Below are 27,452 nucleotides of genomic sequence, written 5' to 3' on the forward strand. Positions count from 1 at the left end.
AATGGGTGGTAAGCCCAGCTCTGCTTCTAATTAGCTGGGCGACCCCGGCCTTCTCCTCCACTCCCTCTAAGCCTCATTTATCTCCTCTGTAAAATGGAGATAATGGTAACTGCCTCTGGGTGTGCTGAAAAACACATAACAAATGTCTATGAAAGACTCAGAGTCATACTAATTATAAACTTGCAGCCAGATGAGGAAGTGAAATCAAGTTGGTAAGAAATAAGGAAGTTTATGCATTCCCACCATCCCCAGCATCCTAATGAACACAGCTGTCTTTTGTTGAGCGTGTATTTATGTCACGGGATTGGCCTCACTTCATTGAGCACAGCTGACATCCATTGACTACACCATTTATAGCTAATTCTGACATGGATCATTGTACTTGAAAGTCAACCTTTTCAGATGAATTCAATAACCAACATGTTGAGTTGGTGTGTGCCAGTATGTGCTAGTATGTACCAGTCACGGTGCCAATGAACAAGACCAAAACTGTGTCAACTCCTAAGATGTGTATAGTTTACTGGAATGACAGAAAACACATAGACACATGAACAGGCACCACCAGAAGGTGCATAACGCCCAACTAAAAAATCATGCAGGGGTGGGCCATGTCGACCAGGGCCGCAGCACATACCAGAATACCAGAGAATTGGATCTGGAGGCAGATTGTGTAGGGGACTCAAGGACTCATCTCTGTAGTCCTGCAGCACATGCCACTTGGCACAGAGAGCTGACGTGATGGCAGGCCGAGCCAGGCTGGGCCGCCAAACTTACCAGAAATGAGCCTTTCTGACAAAGGAGCTAGGGCTGGGAGAAAACCGGGTGGGGCCAGGCTGCAGCACCCACCCACACAAAGGCCGGGACTGAGGACAGACCATGCCAAGCAGGGCTGCTGCATCCACCAGTTTGCGTGGGATCCAGGGCTAGGATCAAGCTTGTTAGGGGAATTTGAGCCTCAACTCCTGCTGGGAAACATAAGAGCCAGGGCTAAGGGTTTGGGGGGAGGCACCCATGCCAGGCAAGGTTGTAGTGCTCCTCAGCATTTGTGTGGGCAGGTCTGGGACAGGCCAGGCTTAGCCAGGCTACAGCACCTGCTGGCTTACACAAGAACCGGGACGGGGGTAGGCCACGCCTTGCTGGGCTAGGCTGTAACCTGAAGGCAAGAGCTGACACTGCCAGTGGATCATTCCATTCTGGGCCGAAGCACCTACCAGAACACAAAAGACCCAGGCTGGGAATGGGTCTGATAGGAGAACTATGGGGCTCCTGTGCTGAGCTATAGCTTACATTGGTGAGTGTGAGAGCCAGGGGTGTGGGTGGACCAAGCTGGGCAAGCTGTGGTACCCAGTGGCATAGATGTGGATTGAGTCTGCGGACAGGCCAAACTAGACTAGATTCCAGTACCATCTGGTACTCAGAGGAGCCAGAATGGGCATGGAACAGGCCAGGCTAGGCCATGGCATCTGCTGGGTCACGTGAGAGCTGGATATGAGGGTGGGCCAAGCTGGGTTAGGTTGTAGCACCCAATAGTGAGAGCTGGAATGGTATAGGCCAGTCAGGCTAGGAGGAATACCCTCCAGTGTGATTCCTCTTGGATTGGGGACTGGGCAGCGTAGGCAGCAGTATCCACCAGCACAAGCAAGATTTATTGTTTGGGCAACCCCTGCTAGGCTGCAGCTCCTGCTGGTGTACACAACAGCCAGGTCTGGGAGCAGGCCAGACCAGGCTGGGCTGCAGCACCCACTGGCATACATGTGAGCTAGGTCTGGGGGCACGCTGAACAGGATCAGTTCACAGCACACACTAGCATGAGTGAGAGCCAGCACAGGGTGCAGGCCAGACCAGGCCAGTCTGCAAGACTCACAGTTCACATGAGGGCTGAGGTTGAGAATGGGTCAGACTGAGCTAGGCCGCTGTACCCACTGGCAAAAGCTGGACTAGGGGGTGGGTTGGGCTAAGCCAGGCTATAGTACCTGCTGTTGAATGCAGAAACTGGGGGCAGTACCTGCTGGCAGGTGCTGGATCTAAGGCTAAGAGCAGACCTAGTAGGGGAACCTCTGGGACTCCCTTGCTGGGCTGCTGCTTTCATGGATGAGCATGACAGCTGGATGGGGGCAAGCCAGGCTGAACTAGGCTACCAAATCTGTTGGCATGGGAGAGAGCCGGAATAGACTAGGCTGCAGCACCAGCTGGCAAATGCCAGAACTGGGTACATGTCATGTCAGGCTGGACGGCAGTACCCCATGGTGCTCACAAGGTGTGGAACTGGGAGCCTGCATGACAGAGGAACCATGGACACTTCCCTGCTAGGCTGCATGGTAAGAATGAGAATCAGGGCTAGTGATGGGCCAGTTTGGACAAGGCAGCAGCACCTGCTGGCATACATGAGCGCAGGGTCTAGGGTTGGAACAGGCCAAATCAAGCTGCAGCACCCATCATTAGTCCCGAGTTGGACAGGATGCAGGCTGGGTCATGCTAGACCACAGCAGAGGCAGGCACGTTCAAAAATCAGGGCTGGGTCCTGGGGGGTTGGTTATTGGGGATCTCCCCCAAATAGTAGGTGACACCTACTATTATTTATGAGAAACAGGTCTGTGGCGAGCTGACTGGCTGGGCTGGGCCACAGCACCATTGGTTCAGATCGTGTGAGATATTGGGCTGAGGAGGAACTGAAAAGGTACCCGTGTCCACCAGTATGTGCATTGGCTGGTGCAGGTGACAGGCTCAACCTGACCTTGTACTGGCTGGCACACACAAGAATCAAGTCTGAGGTCACTCCAAGCAAGGTTTCTTGGGGGGAATACCTAACTAGATCGCTGGACTCAGACTCCGCCCACAGAGAAAAATCACAGGATGTGTGGGCCAACCTTGGTCTGGGCTTCCTCAGTTGCTGATGCCTGTGCAGTGGACAGCATGCCCAGATGCACATGGGGACCATGACAGCATGTTCATCTAGGCCAGTGGGGAGTGTCAACTGCCTCATCAGAGGATGGAAAGCAGAACAGGTTGGACCACTCGCTTGGCCATGCTTTGCAGCATACTCCTGGGTTTGTGGAAGGCGAACTTTGTCAACCAATTGCCCCTGGAAAGATTCTCTCAACCCTGATGCAATGAAGCCAACAATGTCCCAGAACTATCAAAACCATTCAAGTAACACCCTTAGAACACTCTTCCCCACATTTGGGGTCTCTGGGGCATCATCAAATGGACGTCCCCTATCTTGCTCCACACCTGATCTTCCTCACTCTGGCTGGAAGCCCACATGGGTGTGCATCCTATGTAAGCAACATTAAAAGAAAATCAAAATTAAAAAATTAAAAACAATCCATGTTAACATTAATGTAAGACTTTGCAGTTCCAACAATAGCAATAGCAAAGATATTTATTATGGCAAGTTTCAGACATAAGACTAATATATAGGATAATTACAGTTTTTTACCTGGCCTCAGCAACTGTTGACAAGTTGATGACTGTTTTTTCTCTTGACCACTCCTTCACAACCAAACCTTCCCAAGGAGTACTTGATGATTTTATTTTTAAAAGCTTGATTTACTTTTCTTGGAAAGTCAGATCTATGGAGAAGCAGAGACAGAGAGAAAGATATTCCATCTGCTCATTCACTTCCCAAGTGGCTGCAATGGCCAGAGCTGAGCTGATCCAAAGCCAGGAGCCAGGAGCTTCTTCCAGGTTTCCCACACAGGTTCAGGATTCCAAAGCTTTGGGCCGTCCTTGACTGTTTGTGCAGGCCACAAGCAGGGAGCTCAAAGGGAAGTTTAATTAATTAATTAATTAATTAATTCCAGGTTAACTAATTTAACCTGAAAGTCAGTTATAGCGAAAGAGAAGAATCTTCTATCCTCTGGTTCCACTCCCCAAGTGACTATAACAGCCAGAGCTAAGTTGATCCAAAGCCAGGAGCCAAAAACTTATCCTGTGTGTCACTTGCGGGTGCAGGGACCAAAGGCCTTGGGCCATCCTCCACTGCTTTTCCAGGCCACAAGCAGGGAGTTAGATGGGAAGTGGAGTAGCCAGGCCTAGAATTGATGTCCGTATGGAATGCTGCCACTGCAAGCTGAGGATTAGCTTGCTAAGCCGCTGTGCCAGCCTCTATCTATTTTTGTTACAAGACTTATTTATTGGAAAAGCAGAGCAATAGAGAAGAAGTAATCTTCCCCTCTGGCTGAATCCAGACCCTAGAACTCCATCTGTGTATCCCATGTGGGTCCCAGTGCCTGGGCCCTCTTCCATTGCTTTCCCAGGAGCAGTAGGGAGTTAGATTAGAAGCAGAGACAATGAGATATGAACTAGCACTCAAATATGGGATACCGGAGTGGCAGGCAATGGCTCAACCCTTTGTGCCATTCCATTGGCTCCCCCTGGAGTACTTTAAAATGCATCTCAGACATCATTCAGCTGTTAATATTTGGATGTATTTCTAAGATCACTTCTCCAAGTGTGGTTTGGAGGCCCATGGGGGTTATCAAAACCCTTTAGGTGGACTGCAAGATCAAAGCTAGTTTTGTTGTTGCTATTGCTGAGGGAGACACAGAGAGACTCTTCCAACCACTGGTTCGCTCTCCAAATGGGTCAAGTTGAAGGCAGGAACTCAGAACTCAATCTGGGCCTCCCATTGGATGGCATCCAGGACCCCAGAATTGCTGCTTTCACAGGTGGACGCCAGTAGAAGGCTGGAATTGGAGCTAGCGGGGAGACCCAAACCCAGCACTCCGATGTGGGCTGTAGACATGCTGGTTGATATCGCACCCACTGCACCATACACCTGCTTTGCCCCCAAACTAGTTTCATAATCATCAACACATGGTTTGTCTCTTGTATCTCATTCTCTCAGGAGTGCAGTTTTCCAACACAGAATGAAAACAGCCACAGACCTAAAAAGTTAACCATCTCCGAGAAATCTGCTAACGGGCCTAGGAAAACAAAGACAGCCCAAAGCTTTGGGTCCCTGCACCCACGTGGGAAACCTGGAAGAGGTTCCTGGTTCCCGGCTTCGGATCGGCGCGCATCGGCCCGTTGCGGCTCACTTGGGGAGTGAATCAGCGGACGGAAGATCTTCCTCTCTGTCTCTCCTCCTCTGTGTATATCTGGCTGTAATAAAATGAATAAATCTTTTTAAAAAAAGAATAAATAAATAGTCTTAAAGTTTCTCCTCAATCTTTTTTTCTTGTAGCTTTCATAGCTATGGGCAATGGTTGCTCTATTCCAATGCTGGCAGGCGTTATGAACAGCAATGGTCTAATTCTACCAGTCCTGTTGCATTCATTATCCTCCAGGACTATCTCCGAGCCCTGAAATTCCCAGCAGGATAACTGCTTAAACTTATCCTTTCATTTACCATGTTTTTTCAAAATCAAATTCCTTCATTAGCTGATGCAAAGGTTAAAAAAAAGTATTTTCTTTTTAGTATTACTATGAATACATTGGTTGGCACATAATTGATATGCTTCAATTCATGACAATCATGTTTCTTTCCTCTGCTTAACATGTTTCATCTGGACTCTTAAGTTCTTCAGAATAATCGCAGTAGCATTTGACAGCTATCCTGCCTTCTGGCACAACAAAATGCCATGGGCTCATCTTGTACAACTTTGTCCCCAGCTCGGAAATCATGCATTTCCTAAAGGATTTCTGCTATTAGTGGAAAATGGCACTTAGACTATGAATATGGACACTAGAAGTGTTTATGCTATTGGGCTATCATTGCTTCCGGATATTTTTCATTTTTTTTTATTTTTTTTTTAAAGATTTATTCATTTTTATTACAGCCAGATATATACAGAGGAGAGACAGAGAGGAAGATCTTCCGTCCGATGATTCACTCCCCAAGTGAGCCGCAACGGGCCGATGCGCGCCGATCTGAAGCCAGGAACCAGGAACCTCTTCCTGGTCTCCCACGCGGGTGCAGTGTCCCAATGCATTGGGCCGTCCTCAACTGCTTTCCCAGGCCACAAGCAGAGAGCTGGATGGGAAGTGGAGCTGCCGGGATTAGAACCGGCGCCCATATGGGATCCCGGGGCTTTCAAGGCGAGGACTTTAACCGCTAGGCCACGCCGCCGGGCCCAGGATATTTTTCATTTTTAAAGAAAGATTTATTTCTTTTTATTGGAAAGGAGGTTTACAGGGAGAAAGAGAGAACTTGAGCTTCTTTCAGGTCTCTCAAACATGAGCAGGGACCCAAGCACTTGCACCATCTTCTGCTGCTTTCCCAAGCGCGTTAGCAGGGAAGTGAATCAGAAGAGGGGCAACCTGGAACTGATGCCCCTAACGGGATATTGGCACTGTAGCTGGTGGCTTTATTCCTCATGCCACACTATCAGCTCCAAACTTACAAGTTTTAAAGTTAGTTTCAGGGTCAGTATTGTGACATCCCATATTAAGCTGTACCAGTGACGCCTCACATCAGAGGGCCAGTTTGAGTTCCAGCTGGTCTGTGTCCCATCTAGCTCCTTGCCAGAATGCCAAAGCATTAAGCAACAGGATGCCCCGTGTACTCGGGCTCTTGCTATGCATGTGGGAGATCCAGGTCAGGTCTATCTTCTGTTTCCCCAGGCACTGTAGCAAGAGCCAGCAGGTGGAACATCTGTCTGTCTATCTGTAACTCTGCCTTTCAAAGACAGTTTCTTATTTTTCTGAGTGCAGATTCCAGTGACCCGATCTACGTATGGATCATTTGTTCCTTTCCCTAAATACTAATTTTCTTTTTGGAAAAAAAAAAATTACTTTTATTGGAAAGCCAGATGTACAGAGAAGAGTGGCACAGAAAAAGATCTTCCCCTACTGGTTCTCTTCCCAAATGGCCATGATGGCTGTGGCTGAGCCAATCCAAAGCCAGGAGCTTCTGAGTTCCCATGTGGATGCAGGGGTCCAAGGGCTTGAGCCATCCTCTGCTGCTTTCCCAGGCCATGAGAGCTAGATAGGAAGTGGAGCAGCCAGGAAAACGAACCCATCTTATATGGGATGCCAGCACTTGTAAGCAAACGATTGGCCAATGGAGCCCTTGCGTTGGCCCCTACATGTTTATTTCTTATAAAAAGTTATATTGTAGAGAATTTTGATGATTTCAAAGTCAAAAAGATTAAACAGATGGTCTTACGGTTTTACTCACAGACGCTTCCTTTTCGTTGTGATTTCCTTTACCCTGTCAGGTGTTTAGGCATTTGCAGCGCACACTGCCTTGGTGCTCACATGCCCTTCACCACGGCTGCTTCTCATCTGCGCGCAGGGACCCGGGCTCCACCTCGCCCTCCTTCCTTGGAGAGCTCCATGCAGCGCCAAGGCAGCAACGGGGGACAGCCCTGCTTCCTCAGCACTGGCTGCTCAGCGCAGCTTTCTGCAGATGAAACAACCCCCACCTACTGTCTGCCTAAATGGTGCCAGACACCAGCCACGGAGACACCCACGGCCTCCGATTCCAGGAAACTAAATGCAAGAGGCGGTACTTGCTGCAAAACAGCCCTTTCCCGCTAAGGCAGCGGGCTCTTGCATCCGCTCAGCTCAGGTCTGTACACAGAACAGGAAGCACACAAGCAGTTACGTGCTGACTGGCTTGACGCTTCCACTCGGGACTGAGATCCTTGGTGTGGTGAGGGGTTGACACTGCCACTACGGGAGGGTCATCACCGCATAGCTTTCCTGGAAGGAAACCTGAGGTTGGACGCACCTGCGTGGAACTTGGAGCGTTGACATATGTTAAGTTCGTTCTGTGAGGTAGGAGCTACTTCGCACTTTTTAAAAACTATTATTAAGGAATTGGGGCACAGAGAGGCTTTACCCAACTTCCGCCCAAAGCCACATCGCAAACATGCACGGGAGGTCTCCGTGAGGGAAGTAACCCCTGTAACCTGGCGGGGACCCAATGTTCCCAGATTGTGCTGCAATGCTGAAAATGGGACCTGGCTTCACTTCCACACCTAATCCTCTCAAGCTTAAAGTTACACAAAAACCTCGCAAAGGAAGACCAACCACACACAACCCCCAAATGACAATGCAACATTAAAACTTCACGTGGAAGCCAGGATCCCTGTGGTCCGAGTCAGAAGGGTGATGTGCCGACGTCGTAACAAGGTTGGAGGGAGGCACATGTCACACAGCCGTGTGCAAACCCAGTCATCACGCTTATGAACCACAAAAGGATCGAAGCCCACACCTGCACCAAGAAGTCCTAAGTGTACGTCACACATTTCACAAAGAGGGTGAAATTCCTATCGTCAAATTGTAATCACTATTGATATATAAAACTCAGCCTGGTTTTAAAACATCATTAATATTCCGGATTGTTCTTGTTTCTGCTTTAAGAATTGAAGGCAGAAACAAAAAATATGTATATACCAGCCTCGCCTCACTTTCCATGCAAATATATTCACTCCAGCTCCGCCTTTGCCGAACGTCTTCACTGAACCCGGATCTTCACTGCTTTACGATCCGCACACGTCGTGAAAAGACGTAGAGTGCCTGCTCTGCGGGAACCGGAAGCAGCCGGACCCGGAGCTGCTGCCGGAAAGGGGGCGTGGCCGCCGCGCCTGCGCCTTGGCGAGCTGTGTGGCCGGAGCGATGGAGCCGGCCGGAGCGATGGACTCGCCCGGAGCGCAGGCCCTGCTGTCGCCGTCCGCCTTGCCGGGCGCTCTCTCCGACGTTCTGCACCGTCTCTCCGCGCCCGAGGCGCGGCGGGGCCGTGCGGCCCGGGAGCAGGCGCTGGGCGAGCTGGGCGCGCTCCTGGAAGCCGCGGAGGGCGGCCGGCTGCTGGCGGACGACGACGGCATGGCCGAGCTCCTGGGGCGGGTGGCCCGGGCCCTGGAGACGTGCGCGGCGCCGGCCGGGGAGGAGGAGCGGGGCGGCGGGCAGGCCGAGAGGGCGGCCCGAGCCGGGCGGCTGCTGCTGCGGGTGCTGGGCGCGGCGGGCCGGGCGGGCCTGCGGCACGTGGCGGGGCCCGTGTACCTGTTCGCCGTCACGCACGGCGCCGAGCGGCCCTGGAGCAGCCCCGAGTCCCGCGCCGTGGCGGCCGAGGCGCTGGCCTCGCTGCTCCGGGCCGCCGGCTGCAGCTCCGTGGCCGGCTTCCTGCGCGGGGAGACCGCCGAGGACCGGGGCCGCTTTGGCGGGATCCTGGGGCTGCTCAGACCCCAGCTGAACAAGTGAGTGCGGCGCCGTGGCGGAACGCGGTTCAGGAAGATGCGAGTGTGCGCAGCACAGACGTGTTAGGGCTCGCGCAGCATACATGGCATTAACTATACCTTAGCAAGTACTGACGTCTTGAGATTGAATGTTCTAAAACTTTCTCCCGTCCTCCCGAGAGCTACCTTGGAAAAGAGGCGATTCTTCACCTGGTTTTTGTTTTTTCCATTGGAAAGGCAGGTCAGATTTATGGAGAAAAGGAACTGGAAGATCTTCCATCTGCTTGTTCATACCCCACATGGTCTGAGTGGCCAGAGCCGATCTGAAGTCAGGAGCGGGTGCAGGGTCCCAGGGCTTTGGGACATCCTGCCCTGCTTTCCCAGGCCACATGCAGGGAGCAGGATGGGAAGTAGAGTAGCCAGGGCATGAACCAGCGACCATAGGGGATCCTGGCGCGCACACATAAGGCGAGGACTTTTGCCACTAGGCTACCACACTGGGCCCTCCCTGCACTTCTGTATTTCCTACCTTAGGTGGGGGTGGGAATTTGAGCCTATGGTTGAAATTTACGGGACTTGAAAGGATCTCATTTGAGTGGTGATTGGATAGAGCAACAATGTTTGGGATGTGAATCCCAGCCTCATGTGTGATGGAAGGATAATGCACCTGTTATCCTGTGGTTGCTAGTTTAAAGCTTAGTTAATTTGTGTGTGTAAACACAGTTTCTAAGCTGTAGAGTACTGTGCAAATGTTGGTTCCTTTGTAATGGTAGCTGCACTGAGAGATTTCCTTTACTTGGGTCTTTAATGCTGAGCACATCTTCACACAGTATAAGCACAGTGCTTCACACAGCTGTGGTTGTAAATGGCTGCTTCTCACACAGGGAGCTTTAGACTTAGATCCCTGAGTGAGTGTTAAATGGATTTTACTTAAGTTATTTTAATACAGATCTTGGAGTATATGTTATAGAATTAGTTATCTTTCAAACTTAATTTATTGTTTTTCTTAGAGACTTAATATTAAGCAGTAGTGAGGTGGTAGAGAACTTTTTATTTATTTTTCATTGGAAAGTCAGATATACACAGAGGAGGAGAGACAGAGAGGAAGATCTTCCGTCCGATGATTCACTCCCCAAGTGGCTGCAATGGCTGGAGCTGTGCCAATGCGAAGCCAGGAGCCAGAAGTTTCTTCCGGCTCTCCCACCCGGGTGCGGGGTCCTAAGGCTTTGGGCCGTCCTTGACTGCTTTCCCAGGCCACAAACAGAGAGCTGGATGGGAAATGGAACAGCTGAGATAAGAACTGGCCCCCCGCATTGGATCCTGGTGCGTGCAAGGCAAGGACTTTAACCACTATGCTACCACGCAGGGCCCAAAATCCAGAGTTCTCTTAAAGAGACATGTTTTTCTCCGGAGGACAGGAAAGCAGTGTGTTTGTTTGAACTGGCTGACTTTGTTCTCTTGAACACGTCCGTTGACTCCATGTTGTTTGTCACACGTGCACACAGGGACTCCTGGAAGAAGAACCCGGCCGTCAAGCACATATTCTCATGGACACTGCAGCAGGTCACTCGCCCCTGGCTGAGCCAACATTTGGAAGGGGTCCTCCCTCCGTCGCTGCTCATCTCGGATGATTATCAAACTGAGAACAAGATCCTGGGCGTGCGCTGCCTGCAGCACATTGTGCTCAATGTGGTAGGCACCTCTGTACCGATGAGACAGCCAGGGCTGGTCCTGTTGGCAAGATCGCTGCTTTGTTTTCACTGAAGCTTCTGTGTTTTTTGTCTGCTGGCATTCTCGTAATGTCAAGTCATTAAGATAACTTGGGTATGGCCCGGAGCAATAGCATAGTGTTTAAAGTCCTCACCTTGCACGCCCGGGATCCCATTATGGGCACCAGTTCTAATCCCGGCAGCTCCACTTCCCATCCAGCTCCCTGCCTGTGGCCTGGGAAAACAGTCGAGGACGGCCCAAAGCTTTGGGACCCTGCACCCACGTGGGAGACCTGGAAGAGGCTGCTGGCTCTTGACTTCAGATCAATGCAGTTCTGGCCATTGCAGGCACTTGGGGAGTGAATCATTGGATGGAAGATCTTCCTCTCTCTCTTCCTCTGTATATCTGACTTTACAATAAAAATAAATATTAAAAAAAATAAACAAAACAAAACTGAGAGCCTGGAACTCCATGTAGGACTTCCACGTGAGTGACAGGTCCCCAAACACTTGAGCCATTCTCCATTATATTTCCCAAGCCATCCCCAGGGAGCTGGATCAGACGTGGAGCAGCTGGGACATGAACCGATACCTGTGTGAGATGCTGGCATCATGGGCAGCAGGTTTACCCACTGTGCCTCAGCGCTGGCTCCGAGGAACCTTTGCTTTTCAAAGCTCTGTATTATGGGACTTCTGTAATACACAGAGAGGAGTAATCAGTCACCGAAAGGTTAAGGAGCCAGTTAGGATGCACAGTCCCGAAGCCTGAATCAGCGCACAGTGCCTGCTGACTTGAGCCTTGGGCAGCAGTACTGACCCATTGAACTTACGTTAATGGCCGGGGTTCCTGGCTCCTGCCCTCGGCCCCTCAGCCTTTGTGGCCCTCTGGGGAACATGTGGGCAGACGAGAGTACACTCTGACCTTCCTCTCTCCCTTTCAAGTAAAATAATTCTTTAAAATGTATGTATGCACAGAGAGTGCGTGGTGGCTCCCCATGGATACGCATCATCCAGTTTTCAGAAATCCTCAAGGTTTTGTCGGCCTAAGAAAACTTGGAGTAATTGGAAACGTCTTATTGCAGCCAGCGGCAGATTTGCTCCAGTATAACAGAGCCGAGGTCCTGTACCATGCCATTTTCAACCACCTGTATGCACCAGAGCACCAGCTCATTGAGGTGAGTGGAAGCGATGCTGCTGCGCGGTTGTGGCTTCCCTGGGAGGAGCAGCAGGTGGCACTGCTGAGAGATCTGGAAAGGGACGGTGCGCCCTGGCAAGCTGAGCTGTGCTGGCACCAAGCAGGCAGCCATGCTGCTGGGGCCTGGCTCCACATGGGGGGTCGTTTTATGTCACAGAAAGTTGTGGTTTTAAAAATTTAAATGTTTTTCTTTCTGTGCTTACATTAACACACAAACTGCCTGTCTGGTGCTGCTTTCCTGTCATTGGCAGAGACCTCGAGTGCCTGCTGTGTGCCAGCAGCCGTTGTGGGCTCTGAGGGTGGGCCAGGCTGCCTTTAGGGGTTGAGAAGTCCTCTGTGGAGATGCTGTTGTAAACGTGATGATGTGTGCATGCACCAAGTGTGTGAACTGTACTGAGTGAAGCTGCCCTGGGACAGCCTGTGTGCGCTGTGGTGACTCCACAGCGGCTGGCAGGAGGGGTGGGTGGAGGGTTTAGGGGATTTGAGGACTGAAATGGTATTTGCTTATGAAGGATGGAGATGCTTAGGAGGATGAAGAACATTCTGAAGTCAGAAGCAAGAAAATTACATAAAATCAGGGGTATAATTTTTTTTTTTTAGATTTATTTTTATTAGAAAGTTAGATATACAGAGAGGAGGAGAGACAGAAGGGAAGATCTTCCATTTGATGGTTCACTCCCCAAGCGGCTGCAACGGCTGAAGCTGAGATGATCTGAAGCCAGGAACCTCTTCCAGGTCTCCCATGCAGGTGCAGGGTCCCCAAGCTTTGGGCTGTCCTCAACTGCTTTCCCAGGCCACAAGCAGGGAGCTGGATGGGAAATGGAGCTGCCGGGATTAGAACCGGCACCCATATGGGACTTGAGCTGCTAGGCTGCTGCTCTGAGCCGAAACTTATTTTTTAAATGTATTATTTGAAAGCAGACAGGGAGAGATTGTCCATTAGCTAATTCACTCCCCAAATGTCTCCGATAGCGAGGGTTCTGCCAGGCTGAAGCCAGGAACCAGGAGTTCAAAGCAAATCTCCCAGGCGGGTGGCAGGGTCCTGAGTATTTGAGGGCTCAGCCTTGCTTCCCAGTGTACGACAGTTAGCAGGAAGCTGGATGTGGGTGGGAGGCAGAGCTGGGGCAGGCATCCTGCGTGACATCATCACTGCCGCCACATCCATGTGCCTTCCCCCCCCTGCGGTCTTTCTCGTCCTTTTCAGCTTGAGTGTGAGAATCCAGGTACTTACAGCTAAAAAGGTTTGGGTTCTGAAGATAGTGGACAAAGAGACTGTAAGACACTCAGAACACCAATGAGAGAAACCAAAACTTCCAGCAGAACTGTAGGTGCCCAACACTGAAGCATACTTAGGGTGGTCAGAGTTGATTTGAAGGTCTCTTAGACTTAATGACCTAGTGGCAGTGAACTTAGATTCCTAATTCTGAACTTAACTTCAACTTTCCTATTCTCATTTTACAAATTAGTAGGCTTGTAGAGAAGGTATTAACTGTTACTATCAGATAGGGATAAGAATACCAAGAAGGCTTGATAATAACAAGATGATGGGGCCCAGCGCAGTAGCCTAGCAGCTAAAGTTCTCATCTTGGCACGCTCCAGGATCCCATATAGGCACTGGTTCTAATCCTGGCAGCCCCTCTTTCCATCCAACTCCCTGCTTGTGGCCTGGGAAAGCAGTCAAGGACGGTCCAAAGCCTGGGGACCCTGCACCTGCTGGGAGATCTGGAGGAAGTTCCTGCCTCCTGGCTTCAGATCGTCTCAGCTCTGGCCATTACAGCTGCTTGGGGAGTGAATCAGCGGATGGAAGATCTTCTCTGTCTCTCCTCTCTGTATATCTGACTTTGCAATAAAAATAAATCTTTTAAAAAAATACAAAGTTATACATACTTACTATACGGTTGTTAGTATCGTCTAAACCTCTATGGCAGGAACCCCAAGGCAGCAGCTTGCTGAAGTATTTGGGAAAGCTGAATGTTACACATGCGTGCATCCCTCCCCGTAGGCTGTCCTCCCGTGCCTGCTGGACTTATTCCCCGTCCTTGAGAAAGGCCTGCAGTGGAAGGGAGAGGCGTCCCGCCCCACCACGCACTGTGACGCGGTCCTGCAGCTGGTCCTGACCCACATGGAGCCTGAGCACCGCATCCTGCTGCGCAGGACCTACGCCAGAAACCTGCCAGCGTTCGTCAGGAGGCGAGTGCCTCACGGCTGGGAAGTGGGGTTCCCCTGCTCAGCCCTGGGGCTACGGCTTGTCTTCCCGTTCTAGGCTGGGGATCCTAACTGTGAGGCACATGAAAAGGCTGGAGCGAGTCATCCTTGGCTATCTGGAGGTCTATGATGGCCCAGAGGAAGAGGCCAGACTGAAGATACTGGAGACCCTGAAACTGGTCATGCAGTGCACATGGCCCAGGTACAGAAGGCAGGACAGCTGTGCTAAAAGGGACAAAACTCAGCCAGTTTTCTCTTTGTTTAGTGTAGATATTAAATATATGTCATATTTGAGTACCTCCCATTTTTACACACCTAAAGACAGAAAATCTCATTAGAAAGATGAAATATATTTAGTTTTTCCAGGTGCTCATATTTGAATATTTTTGACACCAGTGCTTTTCTTTCAAACACACATGAGTGGCTTAGATGGGTGTTTTGAAGAATGTCCACCCAAATGCTCTTTAACATTCTGCAGGAAAAAGAAGTTATTGTGAATGATGTCTTGTATGTAAGGATATTCAGGGCCCCTTAGAAGTGAGACGGGCTTTACTCAGTTTATCTAAAAGGTCCTGGAGTCTAGTGGAGGATGGAGTACTTTATAGCACATCATTTGCTACCTGCAGAGCAGCCAGCAGGAGGATGCTGTGCTAATGTTCTGGCTGCCAGAGCCTCAGGGGTCAAGGTTATAGCAGGCCCCCATGTAGTCAGCCAAAGGGGGTCTTTGCTGAAATAACTGTAAATTTAATTTAGCTAGAGGAGCCTGCACTCCAGCAAGGTTTAATATCTAGCCTAGACCCTGTTTCCTCATTTCATCAATGTAAAAGGAATCCAGAGTCACTTCTTACCCCAGTCTTTACCTTAGTCACATTTGTAACTAGATTGCCTTTATTTGTTTACCATTTTAAATTGTAACCTCCAGCACAATGCAAGACTCTGCCTGTTACTCTACAAGGGCTACTCTGCACCTGCTGTTAGGTACACAGATGTTTGAGGAATGACTGGACTACAGTAGAATGAACAGATAAAATCAAATTGTATAAGGCCTTTAAAGAACAGAGACAGAGGCTGCAGGTTGAAGGAGGAGGTGAATAAATGCAGGGCGCTGAGTAGAAACTGAAGAGATTATAAAAAGTGAGTAACAGCTCTGGGAGGCATAGCAGTCTCCGGAGAATGGGTTTTTTTAGATGAAGGGATAAAATGTACCTCCTACATTGCTGTCTGGAAATACGGTTTACCATGCATGGTTTAACATCACAAACTAATGACTTTCCAGCTTCAAAATTTTGTAGTTTTTACTGGTAGTAAAAAAAATAGATGAAGTGTATAATCGTAATGTTATCAGTTATCACCACTGTCCATTTTCAGAATTCTTGAAGAGAATGAAAGCTATCAGGAAAGTTAGTAATTGGAAATAAGCTGGACTTACTAACCAATTGCAAAGGAGGACCTGAAATGACTTATAATTTCAAGTCTCCAAAGCCAAGCTTATTTCCCTCACACTATTTTGTGACCCTCTATTTTGAAAGTCAGAGTTACAGAGAGAGACAGAGATCTTCCTCCTGCTGGTTCATTTTCCAAATGGCTGCCAACACCTTATACTGGGCCAGACCAAGGAGCCAAACCTTCTGTGTCTCACACTTGGGTGGTTGAGTCCCAAGCACCTGAGTTACCTACTTTTCCCAGGCCATTAGCTGGGAGCTGGATTGGAAGTGAAGCCACTGGGAAATGAACCGACATGCATGAGATGCTGGTATTACGTGTTGTGCCACAGCAGCGGCCCCTCCCTCACATTTCTGACTTTGTTTAGCAAGGAGGGACCCGGATTACTCCTCTTCCTCAGTTGAGGTGGCTGCCGTTTTCCTGTAAAGAGAACCAGTTTCTGGAAGGAGAGTTTTAGGGAGGCCAGTATGTATGCAGGCAGTGTGCCATGGACATAACAGACTTGACGTTAACAAATCTGAAGTCTGCTGTTTCCAGCTCCGTGGCCTTCTGTGTCTCGTACCTTTGGCTTTAGTGCATTTACGAAACGAGAGCTTTCCACCACACGGCCCTTTAACATCTCTCAATTTTCATATCCTGATTGAGTATGACTTAGTTTTTCTTCCTGATTCTAGAGTTCCCTGTAGACTTGTGGTTTTTCTGAAGGCTCTCTTGAAGCTCATATGTGATGTAGCAAGGGATCCAAGCCTTACACCTGAACCTGTTAAGAGTGCCCTGCTGCAGGAGGCCACGGAGTGCCTGATTATCCTGGACCACTGCTCGCACGGACAGGTGAAGGTAAGATGGGGGCAGCAGCTTGCTTTCAGGGGTGCCTCATCAGAGAATTCCTGAGATGGATTATAATTTGTTGTTCCCGTGCTTGACCAAGTCTGGAAATGAATGCAACAGGGTTTTATTGAGGTTGATAAAATGCCTTATTTTCTCTTAAAACAATTTGGAACCATTTAGACAAAAAGGAGGAGGATTGGCTGTCACTGGGGTTTAGGATAGATAACGGGCAAAAACATCCTGATGAAAAAGTGGAATTTGCATCTACTCTAGTCCTCTGAATTCAAAAAGGAGAAATAATGAGCTATAGGCCCTTGTAGGAGTAATAACAGATGCCTGTGACAGTCAGGGCCGGGTCAGGCTGAAGCCTGCAGTACGAGCTGGGGCTCCACAGCAGTGGCAGGGAGCCAGTACCAGCCATTAGTACTGCTTCCCAAGCCGCACAGCACAGGAGAGCCAGGCCTTGAACCTGGGCACTCGGATACGACTGAAGGCATGGAAAAATGCCCTGAAAATGTTTGGAGACGGTATGGAGTTTGCTGTCTTACGGTTTCTTCAAACTGAATCTTAGTTAAGCCCTATTTTCAACCTGATTTGCCTTGGCTGCATAAAACATCTTTATAAGCATGTTAACACCAGTTGGCTTGGTATCATCTACTTTTTTCTTGCGTGTGAGAATTCAAGATAAAAGGGTTGGGTAAATCAAAGCCTATGTTGGTGTTTCAGATTCTCCTGGCCAAAGTTCTCCAAAGCTGTGAAGACCATAAGGTGGTGAGCTGTCTGAGAAAAGTGCACCAGGCTTCTGAAGCTGCCCCCCAGCAAGGAACGTAAGACACCCAAGAAGAAAGGGTTTTCTTCCTATCTCATGTTGTACAGATGGAGTCTCTGATACTGAACATTGTAAGTCTCTCTCCTTTTCTCTTTCCTTCATGCCCAGAGGATTAGGGAAAAGAGCAAGAATCAAAATGCCATGGTATAAAGACATAAGGAAATTAGTATTTAGAACCAGTTATATCCAGCTTCAAGAACAGATCTTTTAAGCTGTGTGGGGTTAAACTATACATGCTATAAAAATACTCTGTTCAAAAATTAAGGTATTCCTCCACAGACTTCATGTCTTGCTCACTGTCTGTGTTCAACATGACAAGAAAACCTGGAGGTGTTTGAGATAAGTTCACAGTTCAGCATGTTGGGTCCCATTTGCAGCTGCCTGGGGGAACGTCAGGTGGCTGTGGTTTTGGCCTTGGCCAGGGGCTCTGTCTCCTGCTCGTATTCGATCTCCACATAGGCTCGTTTTCGCTGCAGAGGGCCTTTCAAGGGCGCTTTGCCTTTGTGTTTTGCGTGAGGGGCGTTTGCCTCCTCTTCGCTGGAGGACTCGCTGTCCTGGTCTTCGTCACTGCTGGCGTCCAGTTTATCCATATCCTGCGGATAGAGGAAGGAGAGAGCTAGCTTTCTCCAGACTCCCGTGGTTGGTCCCTCAAGCTGGAGATCAGCTCTGTATGTTGAGAAACTCCTGATGGCCAAAGAGTTGTTTGTTTGTAGAACTCACCTCAAAATCACTTATATCACTCTCATCCACCTCCTCATCTTCCACAAACTCTCTTTTTCCCACAACCTAAAATAAAGCATGACAGGTTCTGTTTATTCGGTAAATAACAATCATCAGAGTGTATTTAATAAACAAGCAAGTTTTAGCTTTTTCCCAATCAAGTTTAATACTTTTGGACTTAGACTTCACACCTTCATTTTAGTTGGTTGAAAATCTATACAGAGGAAGTGATTAGAATGCCAGTAAGTTGTAATTTCGTTTGTTGTTGGTTTGGCCTAGAGAACAAGGCAGTTGACCAAATCAAAACATACGTGCCAAAAAAAAAAAAAAATGTTCAAAGTGTTGGGTAAGGAACTGACTCTGAATGACAGAAAAATATATCCTGTCGCATTAGTTACCGTGTGACCAAATAAACTTACTTCATCCTCCTCCTCCTCCTCCTCTTCGTCATCTTTTTCCTCATCAGAAGAGTCACTCTCTGCCTGCTGTTGTTCCAGGGCCTTGTCAAAAGCGTGAATGGGGAAGTTGTAGATGTCGCCGTACTGAAGAACAGGAACACAGGTGGCTTCAAACACTTCTGGACGTTACACTTCAAGTCCCTCTGTCCCATAAGCTTGCTTTCAGCGATTTATGACAGTGTCTGTTTTTTTAACAGTGTCTGAAAGTATTTCTGATATTTAAAATAATCACTGGATAATGTCAAATATGTCACTTCTTTGGATGGATTTGGATTATTTAAAATATAGTAATTATAAAATGTATTGACAAATGAACTTTGCTGATAAGCAGAAATACAGAAAAAAGTACTATTTTTGTCGAAATAAAATTAATTTTTAAAAAGAATAAAAACTTTTTAAAGAACCTTGCTGCATTTGGGAACATGAGTGAGAGTTCATGAGTGAGAGTTGGGGAATAATGGAGGAAACCGAGCTCTTAAAGTAAATAGATTAGCAAGGGGAGCTGCCACATTGTGTGTGCTCACACCAGTGAATTAAAATGAGGATGCCAGGCCTGTATTCTAAAGACAAACATAAGAGTAGGGGTCATTCTAGAATTTTTGAAAAAATAAAACACAGTACCACCTCAAAAAATAGGTGCCCCCAGAGCTACTAGCTTTCTCACCGTGTCTTGTTTCAGCCTTTCCAGTAATTCCTTTTCAATGGCATTGTCCAGCTGAGCAGCTATTAAAGCCTTTTCCTGAAAGAGACAAAAATCAAACCCATTTATTTCATTAGTCTATAAAAACAAACTTCTCTTCTGCTAAGGATGATGTAGAGACGGGCATTTGTAAATAGTTAAGACACACTTGGACTCCATTTCACACAGGTGTAGGTCTGAGTTCTGGCTTGCCCTCGGGCAGAGTGACACTAACGGAAAAAGATCCTCCAACTGCAGATTCTCCCGAAAACAGCATGAGCCAGGAGCCATGAACTCTCTGGTCTCCGCGGGTGGCAGGGATCCAGGTAGCTGAGCTATGATCTGTCTTTCCAGGTGCGTTAGACAAGGAGCAGGATCAGAACAATCAAGGAAGTTAAGCTGCTTCCTGCAATGCTAGCATCCCATATGCATGCTGATTTCAGTCTGGGCTGCTCTACTTTGATGTAGCTCCACTCTGATGTGCCTGGGAAAAACAGCTGAAGATGACCTGGGTCCTTGGGTCTCTGCACTGCGGGCCAGTGCAGCATTTTTGGGGTGAATCAGCAAATAGAAGACCCCTCTCTCTGTCTCTCCTTTTCTGTTAAATTTGCCTTTCAAATAAAAATAATTTTTTAAAGGGACAAATTGATACTCGGCTAAGAACGAGAGCCTTGTTTTTGCTATATCACGAACTATTGTTTATAGTACACATGATACAATTAGAGGAAGTATACAGATGTATAAGATTGGGAAAAGCATGTTCAAAACTTCTATTGATGAGGTAGAAGTCAATGGTTAAGATCTGAGATACAAAATCCAGCAAATGATGGGAACAAAACAGAAAGAGATTATCAAGGTTACCTCTTAACAAAACATGGCAACTCTGGCAAGTAAACGCCCACTGGTGAAAGGGAGGTCAGCAAAGCAAATACTAAACATGACTGCTCAGAACACCTGCTTCTGGGTCTTGCTGCTGAAAAAGGCAGCTTGAGGGAGGGGCAAGTGAGGCAGACCCTCGGACAAAGGTTGGAGCGTGCTCACTAGCATGTTTTCCAGGGATAAGGGTAAGGTAATACTAGTACCAGTCTACGACAAAAGCACACTGGTCTACTACACAGAAGCAAATATTCCCAGATCAAAGCAGTTTCCAGTTCTTCACTAGTAATTTTAATATTCCCCAAACTGAAATTAGCAGCTCTGATGGAAACAGACATGAGACTAATTAAAAGCATCAAAACAAAACAAAATTTAGTGTGAACATTATCTTTTCACTGCAGAAATAGTGATTACATTAGAATGCTCAGACCTTGCTGAGAGGAATATGTAACGATGGATTAAAGCGCCAACACTTGAGTTCTGAAATATCTGAACTCAAGAATTTCAAAAAGGAGATGTGGACCTCAATTGATTACATTCTTTTCACCCTTCATTATATATATCCTCGAAGCTTCCAGATCAAAGTCATAATCTGAGGATATGATAAATCAGATACATCAGTGAACACTGCCGGGGCCTGACGCACTACGCAGAAGGTGCTACAGCCCTCTCCCAGGGTGAACACCAGTAAACACTGGAATAATCAGTTACCTCTCTTCTTTTCTCCCTTCTCTCCACCTTTTTACTCAAAGGAACAAGCTTCTTCCTACAGAAAAGAAAACATACTATCAGAAAACCACCAGTTCATGTGTTATGTGTTGCTTTTCAAAGCAAAGGGGGAAAAGATCAGTATCAGTTTTATAGACTGCAGCCTTCGATACAGCAAATTTACGCAAAAGTTTCTAGACACTTAATGTTATAAAATCACTTTCCAGAGTGCTTTTTTGGTCCTTAGGAATTCTGAGGCTTCTGAAAGTATTCACCAAGTAAGAGTAGTGTTTATGTGGAGAGGAAAAAAAATTAGCCGTTAGAAGATGAACTCTTAGCAACCAAGTCACAATGAAAAACTATTAGGGACTAACACTCCTTAAAAATGGATTCTACTATTTCAGGTAGTTTGATATCACTTGTTGAACTAAGTTTCAGTGAATCAGGATGGAAGTTTTTACATTCCAACTTACATTTTGTGCATAATTTTCAATCTTTTTTTTTTTTTAAAGATTTACTTATTTTTATTGGAAAATCAGATTTTACAGAGAAGGAGATACAGAAAGTTCTTCTGTCAACTGGCTCATTCCCCAAGTGTCTGCAATGGCGCAGCTGAGCCAATCTGAAGCCAAGAGCAGGAGCTTCCTCTGATCCCTCAAGCGGGTGCAGGGTCCCAAAGCTTTGGGCCATCCTCTACTGCTTTCCCAGGCCACAGGCAAGAAGCTGGATGGGAAGGGAAGCAGCTGTGATATGAACTGGTGCCCATATAGGATCACAACGCATATGCAAGGTGAGAAGTTTAGCCACTAGGCTACTGTGCTGGGCCCGGTAATTTTCAATCTTCAAGAGTCTCTTCGAGAGTTAAGAAAACCTTCTGAAGATTTTTAAGTATGGAAGGTCAAGTCTTACCCCACTATTTTAAAAGCCTTCCAGCACCCACTGTCATGGGTTAAATTGCTGCTTACAATGCTAACATTTCATGACACACTGGGTCAAACTGTCCCCGTTCTGATCCCAGTCCAGTTCCATTCTAATGTGACTGGGAAAGCAGCGGTTGATGGTCCAAGCAGCTGGGCCCTGGCTTCAGTCAGTACCAGCCCAGCCCTGGCCTCTGGAGCCATCTGGGAAGTGAACCAACCGAGAGAAGACCTCTCTGCCTCTTCCTGTCTGTCTTTCTGCTTGTCAAATAATTTACACAAATTTGAATGGATCAGAAAACACTGTGAGTGGTTTCAGTCTTAGGGTCATAATCTACAGCATGTTACAAATCTGTGGAAGATTTAAAAATAATGGCCCAAATACTTACTGTCGTTTTAGTGTAAGTTTTCTAATTCGTATCAGGTACTGGGTTATCTTGGTGAATCTCTGCTTACATTTATGCCGAATGAAACGGGGCCAATAAATGAGGTTTTCATCTATTTGCTCCAGTGCTTTCTCATAGTTCTTACTAAGCCGAACCTACCAAACAACAACAACAACAACAAAAAAGCAAGTTAACGCGGCAAGGGTAAATGGCTTATTACATCTTGGTTTTGTTAATGACGCGTCAAGGCCTGAATGAGGATGGCTTCCAAGGTTAACCTCACGACGACCAAGGCAGGGGAAGGGCACATGGTGTTTCTGACGCATTTCATCAGTGAGCACCGGTTCCGTCCCAAGCCTTACCCGTTCCCACATGCGCCTGGGGAAAGCTGCTCGCTCTATCACCTTCATGTACAAGTAGCACTGCCCTGCAGAGGAAAGTAAAACCTCTTTACTGCTCTTGCCCGAGAGCCCAGGGCACGGCTTCCTCACAGCTGTGAGAAGTGCTCGTGGGGGTGGAGACCAGGACGTTACCTTTCTCTTCTTTGATGGTGGCATACTGGCTGTTTGCCAGGGGGCAGGAGGACCGATTGCACAGTCCAGTCAGGCTGTACTCATTTCGGCAAAAGCCCTGAGTCTTGGTTCTGGGATGGGAGGAGAGAAACAAAGATAACCAGGCGGTCAGTGAGAGGGAAACGGGAGACATTTTAGTCCATGCTTCCAAATGCGGACTCACCTTATTTTGAAGGAACAGAACTGCCTGTTTCCCAGTGTATCCCAGATAACCTAGAAGACAAACCCACAGATGCCTCATTCATCAAAAAGACAATATCCCAGGGTGGTACTGCTTCTGAGAAGTCTTTGCAAGGAATAACAGAAAGGAATGCTTATGTCTATGTGCTAACAGAAAAAAACAAGCTGATATCATATATATATACATATATATAATTTCCCCCCCCTTTTCACTTAATGTGTTCCATTAAAGTCTGCATAATCCGGGCCCGGCGCCATAGCATAATGGTTAAAGTCCTCATCTTGAACGCACCAGGATCCCATATGGGCGCCGGTTCTAATCCCGGCGGCCCTGCTTCCCATCCAGCTCCCTGCTTGTGGCCTGGGAAAGCAGCAGAGGATGGCCCAAAGCCTTGGGACCCTGCACCCGTGTGAGAGACCTGGAAGAGGTTCCTGGCTCCTGGCTTCAGACTGGCTCAGCTCCAGTCGTTGTGGCCACTTGGGGAGTGAACCATCAGATGGAAGATCTTTCTGTCTCTCCTCCTCTCTGTGTATCTGCCTTTCCAATAAAAATGAATAAATCTTAAAAAAAAAAAAGTCCGCATAATCCGAGATGTTTGGATAGATATGCCATAACTTCATCTCACTGAGGGCAAGAAAAATAATCTATTTTCCTCCACTGATGTGCTCACTAGCCATTCAATATTTACTATATATTTAATTTATTAAGACAATGACATCTCTTGAGGCCAGCATAGTGCTATAGCAGCTTAATCCTTCACCCACAGCAACAGTATCCCATCTGGGCCCCAGTTTGTGTTCTGGCTGCTCCACTTCTGATCCAGCTCTCTGCTTATGGCTGGGAAAGCAGCAGAGGATGGCTCAAGTCCTCGGACCTCTGCATCCACATGGGAGACCCAGGAGAAGTTCCTGGCTTTGGATCATTTGGGGAATGAACCAGTGGACAAAAGATCTCTCCTTCTCTCTGTAAATCTGCCTTTCAAATAAAAAAATATATATATAAAAGAAGGACACATTTCCTAGTCCTGACACAGCAGACATTCAAGTATTTGTTGAATGAAAGGAGGATAGCTCCTGTTTTTTCTTAATGTTTTACTTTTCCTCTCCTTGGAACGAAGGGGGAAACACAGAGGGAGGAGGGAGAGAGGAAATGATTGAGACCTTCCATCTGCTAGTTCACTCTCCAACTCTGCAACAGCCAGGAATCCAGAAAGCCCTGTGGGTCTCCTACGCAGGGGCCCAAGCCCTTGAGTCATCACCTGCCACTTCCAAGAAAGCATTATCAAGAAGTGGGGGACCCGGCGGCGTGGTCTAGCAGCTAAAGTCCTTGCCTTGAACACCCTGGGATCCCATATGGGCGCCGGTTCTAATTCCGGCAGCTCCACTTCCCATCCAGCTCCCTGCTTGTGGCCTGGGAAAGCAGTCAAGGATGGCCCAAAGCTTTGGGACCCTGCACCCACGTGGGAGACCTGGAAGAGGTTCCTGGCTTCGGATCGGCACAGCACCAGCCGTTGCGCTTACTTGGGGAGTGAATCATCGGACGGAAGATCTTCCTCTCTGTCTCTCCTCCTCTCTGTATATCTGACCTTGTAATAAAAATAAATAAGTCTTAAAAAAAAAAAAAGAAGTGGGATGTGGCATCCCCAAAGGGGGGAGGGGGGCTACAGGAGGAACCCAGCCTGCTGCACCACAGCACCTGCCCCAGCAAGGATAGTCCTTAAAGAGTTTTAGGTGTCTAATGCGGGGTGGGGGAGAGCTACAGAAACAGTGTCTAGGTATGAGCTGCCTTGAAAAACTGGGAAAAAGTTTCAGAGCAAGAAACATGAAGAAGGGTAAAACAAAACAATAAATTTTGGGGGCCTGGTATGGTAGCCTAGTGGCTAAATTCCTCTCCTCACATGCGATGGGATCCCAAATGGTCGCCGGTTCATATCCCGGCGCCCTGCATCCAGCTCCCTGCTTGTGGCCTGGGAAAGCAGTCAAGGATGGCTCAAAGCCTTGGGACCCTGCATCTGCATGGGAGACCTGGAGGAAGCTCCAGGTTCCTGGCTTTGTATTGGCTCAGCTCCATCTGTTAAGGTATTTGGAGAGTGACTCAACAGATGGAAGATCTCCCTCTCTGTCTCTTCTCCTTTCTGTAGATCTGACTTTCCAATAATAATAAATTCTAAAAAAAAGTATTGAAAAAAATAAAATAAATTTTGGGAATTTCTTTGTGTGATGGGGCACAATAGGAAACATGTTAGAGGATCCAAAATGCCACCTTCCTGGTCATCTGACATGTCACCAGCTGTATGGGTGACACCTACAGCTACTGGCTTAGCTGAATGAAGCCACTCTGATCCTACCCTGATCGCCTCGCCTTCATTCTCCCACCTCTTCCAAACGCCTGCAGGTAGCGAGCAGGTGCCGTTCCCAATGTGTTCCCTCTGGAACACTTCTGACAAGGCGTTCCCTCAGGAAGTTCATCGCATCAGCTCGTCTTTCCCATCTCCCAGACTCCGTCACAGCAGCATCCTCTCTCTCTTCTCTTTCACCTCCACATCCCTTCACAGCGGCTGGTTCCATCTCTGCTCCCAAGCCCTTCAAACTTGCCCTGAGGGGACTCCCAGCCATGGTCTGTCGGCAGGGACAGTGCACCTGAGCCCTCCAGCGGGGTCATGGAGGTGCAACTGCGGGTTTCTCCACTTACTTTCTGCCTTTTCCACCACATCTGAGGCGGGTGCTCCTTGGTCCGTGACTACCATAACACCTAACACACTGAATGAACCAAGTCTTCCAGAAGCGGACAAACAGATGCCTGCAACATCACAGCCTGGGCGCACAGAGGAGCGGGGAAAGCCTCCCGAGGAGTCAGCGTGCACCTGGACGACCCAGGCTCCCGGGGACCAGCCAGCCCAGGGCCAGCGGTCCTTCATGGCTGGGCACCCCGGGGACCACCCAGCCCAGGGCCAGCAGTCCTTCACAGCTGAACACCTGGGGACCAACCAGCCCGGGGCCAGCAGTCCTTCACGGCTGGGCACCCCGGGGACCAGCCGGCCCGGGACCAGCAGCCCTTCACGGCTGGGCACCGCACATCCTTGGGGCTCAGCAGGCGGCCTGCTGGCCCCTCATCCGGAGCTTCAGGTGATCCCCTAAGTCCTCAAACCCGGGGTTCAGGCCACCCGAGCAGACCCCGTCTTTCCAAATAGCGAAACGCCCCGAGCCCAGGCCAGGGAGCAAGAACCCCGGGAGAAGACTCACATCATCCGACTGCATGGTGTACGCGGCTCCGCGTGCGGAACCCGCCCGGGTCCGGGGAGCACACAGCAGGCGACTTCCGGTGCCTCACTTCCGGAAGGCCCGACCTTCTTCCCCAGCGCCACGCGCACAGCGACTCCTGGCGACCTGGTTCCGGGGGAAGCTGGCGCATGCGTGAAGCCGTCCGCTCTGTGCAGCAGGCTCCGGAGCTGACCCTTGAGGCCGCACGCCCTCCTCCCTGCAGCCGGCCCCACACGGTCCCTAACGCTGACCCCGAAGACCACACGCCTTCTCCGTGCAGCCAGCCCCGGAGCTGACCCCTGAGGCCGCACGCCCTCCTCCCTGCAGCCGGCCCCACACGGTCCCTAACGCTGACCCCGAAGACCACACGCCCTCCTCCGTGCAGCCGGCCCCGGAGCTGACCCCTGAGGTCGCACGTCCTCCTCTGTGCAGCCGTCCACTCCGGACCCCTCCGAAGCCCGGCCAGGCTGGTGTGTACACCCCTTGGCCAAGCTCCAAACTGTTTCTTTCAGAAACCCGCTAGTCCCTCGGACGCTTAGCGTGGTCGGCCACTGAAGTTCGCTAGTGGAAAAAGAAAAGTTTTACTACCACAGTTTTTGTGTTAGTCTCCAAGGAAGAAAAGGGCACAGGCTCTTACCTTGAATGCTTATCATTATTACAAAATACTCCAAGACATCCTGTATGAGGCGATTCTTGCCATATGCAGGTGAAAATCTTGGTGGTAGGCATGGGTTTGGGAGCTAAACCTAGGTTAATATGCATTTATATCCAGACAGGTCTCTGTGTGTCACCTGTTGCCCTATGATGAGGACTAAAGGTATGCTAAAGGCATAATTTTTAAAATTGCTTCATAAGCGTAGATTAAGGATTGTTCTCACCACACCACTGTCCTAGTGTCCCCATAACGTGTCAACTGGAGTAGAGACACAGAAACAGCCCCAGGGATATTAACAAAGCAAGTGGATGACTCAGGTGGACGTACAGATTAGTGGGGAGTGGATGAATGATGCAAACCTTGGGTCATTGGAATCAAGACATGCTCAGATGAAGGAAGGCAAAGGGAATCTACATCCCAAAAATGGGTGAAGGAAGTTCTCTAAATAGAATGATAAAAAGACACTTTCAAACTCATTCAAAGTCTCAACCCTTCTATAAAAATTAGCTCAAGGGCCTGGTGTGATGGCTCAATGGCTAAATCCTCACCTTATGAGCACCAGGGTCCCAATATGGGCACTGGTTCATGTCCCGGCTACTCCACTTCCCATCCAGCTCCCTATCTGTGGCCTGGAAAAGCAGTCAAAGACAGCCCAAAGCCTTGAGACTCTATTCCCATGTGGGAAACCTGGAAGAAGCTCCTGGCT

At 48.6% G+C, this 27,452-nt stretch overlaps 2 protein-coding genes and 1 non-coding gene across 3 annotated transcripts; 1 reads left to right on the plus strand and 2 right to left on the minus strand.

The window, feature by feature from the left end:
• Positions 1 to 8,048: 8,048 nt before the first annotated feature.
• Positions 8,049 to 8,152, minus strand: LOC118760073 (small nucleolar RNA U13). Its single transcript, XR_004996564.2, has one exon. It is a non-coding gene; the product is annotated as a small nucleolar RNA U13 (small nucleolar RNA).
• A 416-nt stretch (positions 8,153 to 8,568) lies between these two features.
• Positions 8,569 to 18,698, plus strand: TTI2 (TELO2 interacting protein 2). The gene is made up of 8 exons (XM_058670472.1): positions 8,569 to 9,146; positions 10,631 to 10,817; positions 11,917 to 12,009; positions 14,032 to 14,219; positions 14,293 to 14,436; positions 16,352 to 16,514; positions 17,232 to 17,405; positions 18,552 to 18,698. Exons 1-7 carry the CDS (start codon positions 8,569 to 8,571, stop codon positions 17,334 to 17,336), a joined length of 1,458 nt encoding a protein of 485 aa, XP_058526455.1. The 3' UTR covers positions 17,337 to 17,405; positions 18,552 to 18,698.
• On the minus strand, positions 17,651 to 26,180 carry MAK16 (MAK16 homolog). Its single transcript, XM_004592738.3, has 10 exons — positions 26,074 to 26,180; positions 22,814 to 22,863; positions 22,612 to 22,721; positions 22,441 to 22,505; positions 22,082 to 22,233; positions 20,779 to 20,833; positions 19,177 to 19,251; positions 18,474 to 18,596; positions 18,055 to 18,120; positions 17,651 to 17,927 (listed from the first exon to the last, which is right to left on the minus strand). Exons 1-10 carry the CDS (start codon positions 26,086 to 26,088, stop codon positions 17,727 to 17,729), a joined length of 912 nt encoding a protein of 303 aa, XP_004592795.2. The 5' UTR covers positions 26,089 to 26,180; the 3' UTR covers positions 17,651 to 17,726.
• Positions 26,181 to 27,452: the final 1,272 nt, after the last annotated feature.

The sequence above is a fragment of the Ochotona princeps genome, chromosome 11 (genome assembly GCF_030435755.1).
Source record: "Ochotona princeps isolate mOchPri1 chromosome 11, mOchPri1.hap1, whole genome shotgun sequence".
Classification (NCBI taxonomy): domain Eukaryota; kingdom Metazoa; phylum Chordata; class Mammalia; order Lagomorpha; family Ochotonidae; genus Ochotona; species Ochotona princeps.